The sequence below is a fragment of the Urocitellus parryii genome, chromosome 12, assembly GCF_045843805.1.
Source record: "Urocitellus parryii isolate mUroPar1 chromosome 12, mUroPar1.hap1, whole genome shotgun sequence".
NCBI classification, from domain to species: Eukaryota; Metazoa; Chordata; class Mammalia; order Rodentia; family Sciuridae; genus Urocitellus; species Urocitellus parryii.
This window is the reverse complement of record NC_135542.1, coordinates 78,522,043-78,528,042: the sequence shown is the minus strand read 5'-3', so window position 1 is coordinate 78,528,042 and position 6,000 is coordinate 78,522,043. Positions and strand designations below refer to the sequence as shown.

The window sequence follows — 6,000 nt, the reverse complement described above, 5'->3', positions numbered from 1 at the left end:
AGTTGAATTTGTAAATGAGCATTTGCTATTGATAAAGTTTGTAATACAAGAAATATGATCATCAGGGACTGAGGAAGAAACCATATTGTTAGGGTAGCTGTGCAAATATCTATGAGAGGCACATCTCTGAGTTCTAGCAAAAGTTTATTTACAGAGAATATCTGCCAGACTGCCCTTCTGCAAGGCGCATCAACCTGCTGGAAAAACTTAACTACATAGTCGTGTACACTAGAGTAGTTAAAAAATAACCCATCTGATCCCTTGATTGTTATTTTGCATCTTTGCTGTGGTTTCTGCAGTTAGGGACTCTCTTGGGGTGGGCCTAAGCAAAAGTCATGCCTGGGTGGGCAGGTGCTGATTTTCAAAATGGAGTTACTTTGGCCTAAGGACCTAACACATATATAGAGCAATACCTTTCAGAAAATAAGAAAGAGTTCTAAAAAGAGGTGGCATTTGAGAATGATGTTGAAGAAAGGGTAGAATTGCCATCAGGGAAGCCTGGTGGTGGTGAGGGTTGAGGTACTGAAAATGAAAAAGAATCCTCCAAAGTCCAATTTCATTTGAGGGCAGTACAGATGGAAGGGGAGTATTTTATTTATCTTTGCATAACCATTGACATACTATAATGATGTTTGACACACAGCAGGACTCGAAAATGTAATGCATGGACTACTAATAGGAATATCAAATAGCCATATGGTAAATATTAATAAGTTTCTTATTTAATCAGCCCTTAGTAAAAAGGAATAGATCCCATTCCTGAGTTAGGAAAACAAAACAAAACAAAACAACAACAAAAACCTATAGGAAGGGCTGTCAGAGAAAAATTAAGTTTATCTAATCTATCAGCAAACTTCTTTGCTAAGAGCCATAGCCAAGTAGTATGATGCATGGCATTTTTTGTTGAAAGGTGTCACCAGCAAGCCATTGAGATGATATGATTATGTTAAGATCTGCATTCTTATGGATATTAGACCCCCCTGCTGTCCACCTCAGCCTGCTAAGGGACTCCTGGAGAGTTCCCATTGGTTGGGGAAGTGCACGAATTCCGATCTGAAGGAGGGACTTCCTGTTGGGGTTCCGGAGAAAGCTGTGTGTGTCCCTCATGTTGTTTGTTGGCATTTCCCCCCCCACTCCCCCAGTGTACAGGCATTAGCAGGCAGTTTCAAAAATAAGTTTGTTCCTGTTTGAGTGGCTCCTGATTTTGTGACCAGCCAGACTGTGGCACTTTTTTTATGTTTTGGCTTATGTGTTTGCATTTGTAGTACAGCAAAACCTGAGTTGGATAGAGGTTGACTCGAATTTTCAGCAATTTATATGTGTCTCTCAAATATAATACCTGATTAAAAATGGTAAAGCATAGAACTATACTGCAATGTACGTGATATTTTAAATGTATTATAATTTATTATTATATACAGAATAAGTGACAGTGCATGCTGAGGACATACAGGTGACACTCTTGAATGAGAACAACAGCGAAGAAGGGGAGTGCATTAAGTGGTCCAACATGCAGGCTGTAAAATCCATCAGTGCTGGAGGAAATGCAACCCAGAAGTTGTAGCAGTCTTTCAATAAAAGCAAATAAAATCACCAAAAGCTTCTTTGAACAATTAAGACTAGAAGGATCCCCAGCAGCCAGACCTAAGGCCTGAGAGCCTTCTTCCAGGCGCTCAGATGGGGCTCAGGGGCCTGGATGCTCACTTCCGCCCTTGAAGTCCCGCTCTTCCCGCCAAACTGGCTGCGGGGACCCGGCCAGCGGGCGCCGGCAGAACTGCGCATGCCCGGCGTTGTGGCGCCATGGCGGGAATGGAGGGGACCCTGTTGCGCCAGTTCCCGCTGTTTCTGCCCCAGAACCGGGCGAAAACTGTGTATGAGGGATTCATTTCGGCTCAGGTACTCGCCCAGTTGTTGCACTCTCGCTAATAGAGCCTCCAGTGCGGCGCCCGGGGCTCCGGAGTCTGCGACGGGCGGGGGTTAGCGACCCGGACTGGAGGGGATGCAGCGGGACAGCGCGGGACGGGTCCCAGACGCTGGTGGGACAGCGGCTCCCCGAAGCCGGACTCTCGCAGTCTTCCTTCGCCAGGCGGCCTCCCCCTTCCGTTCGGTGCTGGTCACCCACAAGCCCCCGCTATTTGGGTTCCTTTTGGGGGAAAACCTCAGTTTGTTCCTCTGCCGAGTCCGGGGTACCTGAGCACCTCTAGCTGCGAGGTTTTGTAGGAATTAATTACCTGTACCGATTCCAGCATTCTCATACGGAGTTCATTACACTAGTAACTCGTGCAAGGTCTTGAAGTTTGTAGAGCGTTTTCCAGGCACAATGTCTCAAGCCTCAGCCCTCTGGCAGAAAAATATTCTGGTTTTGATAATTGAGGAAATCAGATCAGGGGAGACAAGTTGAAAAACTTGTCCACAATCTTGCATCACCTTCCCTTAAACTCAGGCTGATTCCAATCCCGTATATTTTCCTTTCACGTTGTAGGAAGATGTCTTAGGTTAGGATTTTGAGTATGGACTTTTCCTCTCTGAACATGACACTCATTCCTGTCCCCTTCACTCCTCCCAGCCAAGCACAGCATACATAACTGTTTAAGGAGAGGGATGATATCTTAGCAATTACTTTATGTTTTTAAATGTTCTCAAAACCTGTCTCAAAAAATATTGAGTGCATTATCAAATCCACTTGCAAAATGAAAATTGTCCCAAGGAGTTTCAGAAGATGAAATTAATCAGAATGTTCTGTGATTAGTGAAAGATTATATTTGCTTTCAAATTCATGTGACCATCACAGAAAGTAGAGATTAAAATTCATTATTACATATGGAAGAAAAACCTACCGTTCCTTCCTCAATTGTTGAATTAACTAGTTAAAAAAATACTACTTGGTTTCATACAGGGGTTAGAAAAGTTGGAAAAAGTAGCATTAAATTATTATTTTTTAAAGGAATCCTGTTACACCTAGTTTTAGGCAGTTTTTGAGGGAAATACTTTGTATATGTGTCTGCATCTGCTAACATCCTTTAGAAAAGGTGCAGCCATCAGAATTGGATGAAATTTTTAATGACCTTTGCCCAAAGTTACAATTCTAATTTGTACTTTCCTTAAATAGCTTTCATATTTGTATACTTAGGACTACTGGGGATTGAACCCAGGGTCTCCTGCATGCTAGGCCTGCACTTCACCATTGAGCTACATTCCCTAGCCTTTTTTAAATTTTATTTTGAAACAGAGTCCTCCTAAATTGCCTAAGCTGATCTTGAACTTGCAATCCTTTTGTCTCAGCCTTCTGAATAGCTGGGGTTAAAGGTGTGGGCCAAAGCTCCCAGTTTAAGCAGCATGTTTATATCAATCTAAACATTATTTGTCTAAAAATGTTTTCTGCATATTTCATATTTATAGAGAAGTAGCAAGGGTGACCAAAGAATTCTAGTATATTTATTAAAATTCATCAGTTTACATTTGCCCCATTTGATTTATTCTTGAGTGTGGAATGTGTTTTTGGGAGCATATCTACTCATTATTTTCCTGAACCATTTGAAATTAAACCATAGACACACTCTTTTGTTATCCCTAAATACTTAAGCATACACTTCATAAAAAACAGGCATACATTTATATATAACCATAGTTCATTTACTAAAAGCAGGACATTTAATTATGGTATAATACCTTTTCTAACCTAGAGTCCATATTCAAATATTGTTAATGGTATGTATAATTACATACTTTATACTTCCTTCATTCCCCATTATTCTGATGTAAACTCTTGAATTAAATTTGTCATGTTGTAGTGGCACCCCTCCTACACACACACACACACACACACACACACACACACACACACAATCTTAACTGGGCTTCTCCAGAAATTTTCACCAGGGCTGATTTTAGGACTGTCAGCAAAAGAGTCTCTACAAAAGAGTTCAATGTAGATAAACTCCCTATTTTCATGTTGCCCTATTTTACTTGGCCACTAGCCTGGAAGAAATCTGCACTCCAGGTGCTGGACACCCCTCACAAACATTTATCCAGTATAGTAGTTTGTAGAAATGTATACATAAGTCCTCTGGCCTTGAACTGGGCTTCACAGAAATGTCTACATTTCTAAGATAAGGAAAGTTACCAATTGGGCTCCATGGTAACAGCTGGCAGGGGGAGGAGAAAAGGGGAGGAGAAGCACACCCCCCACTCTTTCAGATGTTGTCCTTATATATACTGACATGTAGTGTTTCTCATCATAATTTTTTAGAAGTTATGGAATTTCTATTTGTAATTCCTTTGAACCCCTGAGTTGTTTATCAGAAAGTTTTAAAATGTTTTTGGTGAAAGTTTCTATTATTAGATTCTTATTTCTTGAATGAGTTTTGGTAGTTTGTGTTCATCAAAGAATTTGTTCATTTCATCTCGGTTTTTAAATTTGTGAGCTTAAAATTATTTATAATAGTCCCTTATTGTCTTTAGGATCTGTGATGATACTTCTTTTATTGGTTATCTTTTGCAGTATGATGATTCCAAACCTTAGTGGTTTAAAATTACAAACACTAATCATCTCTGTTTTAGTGGATCATGAATTTGGGATCGATTTAATTGGTAAATCTTGATTGAGTCTGTCACGAACTTGCAAGAAAGTTGTTTGCCAAGATGATGACTTTGATTATTCAAAGGTTGAATAGTTTGAAGATTTGCTTCCAAGATTATTCATTCATACAGCTAGTAGCTTGAGTCTTCTGCTTTTGACAGGGAGCCTCATGTTCGCATCACATGGACCTGCATAATATTGCTTATGTTACTTGTTCTATCACTTACTGAGGGAGTGTTAAAATCTCCAACTAGTAAGTTTTCTTGTTTTACTTTTAAAATTTTTATTGGTACATTATAATCATTCATAATAGTGGGATTTCTTGGTAATGTATTTGTACATGCATACAATAGAAAAATGTACTATTGTCAGTTTTGTTTCTTAGTACCTTCACTTTTCTTCTCCTGTTCAGTTTTTCAGTTTCTGCTTTCATTTTTATTAGTTTGTCCTTCACATAATTTGAAGTTTTGTTATTATTTACATAAAGTTTTAGTGGCATAAACTCTTGGAAAAGTGATTTCTTTTTAATTATGAAACGACCCTTTTTATTCCTAATAATCTTTTCTTTGAAATCTGTATTTTCTGATACAAATATAGTGATGCCAGCTTTCTTTGGTTTAGTTTCTTTTTCCATACTTTAAACTTATTTGGATCTTTACAGTGAGTTTCTTTCTGGACTTTGCTTTTTTACGGAGTCTAACAATCATTGCCTTTTACTTGGGCATGCTTAGACCATTTACATTTAATGTGATTTTTGATATGGTTGGATTTAAATATTCTGTTTTTCTGTTTTCTTTTTGTCTAATGTGTTCTTTATTTTTTCCTTATTTTTCTGCATTTTACATTCCTTATTTTGTTTATATTCCTGCATTTTACATTCCTTATTTTCCTTATTTTTTTCTGCATTTACATTTTACATGCACATTCTTTTTATGATTCTGTTTCATCTCCTTTGTTAGCTTTTTTACTATATGTTTGTCAGACTGTTTTCTGTTGCTACAACTTTGTACTGCAGACTGGATAATTTATAAAGAATGCTGTTTGTTTAATAGTTCTGGAGGCTGAGAAGTCAGGAGCATGATGCTGGCCTCTTATCATCTTTGGCTAAGGCCTTCTTGTTTCATCTTTACATGATAGAGAACTTCACATGGTTTTAAGAGCAAGATTGCTGGCTTGGGTCTCTGTTGCTCTTCTTATCAAGTCACTAATGGCATCATATGGGCTCAATTCTCTTGGCCTCTTGTAATTGTTAATTATCTCCCATAGGCTATTAATATATGATTTAGGGGATTAACTTTCCAACGCAAGAATTTCAGGGGACTTACCAAAGCCATAGAAGTATTTGTTTTTTGTTTTTGTAAGTAGTTGCTTAAAAGTTTATAGTATATATCTTAAAACTGTCATGATCTACCTTAAAGTAA

At 38.4% G+C, this 6,000-nt stretch overlaps 1 protein-coding gene across 8 annotated transcripts in view; it reads left to right on the top strand.

Moving 5' to 3' along the window:
• Positions 1–1,800: 1,800 nt before the first annotated feature.
• Positions 1,801–6,000, top strand: part of Fancl (FA complementation group L) — a 61,882-nt gene continuing 57,682 nt past the window's right edge. For all 8 annotated transcript variants that reach the window (XM_077791910.1, XM_026408791.2, XM_077791908.1 and 5 more), the window contains exon 1: positions 1,801–1,896. In XM_077791910.1, the coding sequence (XP_077648036.1) occupies positions 1,801–1,896 (96 nt within the window). The remainder of the gene's footprint in view (positions 1,897–6,000) is intronic.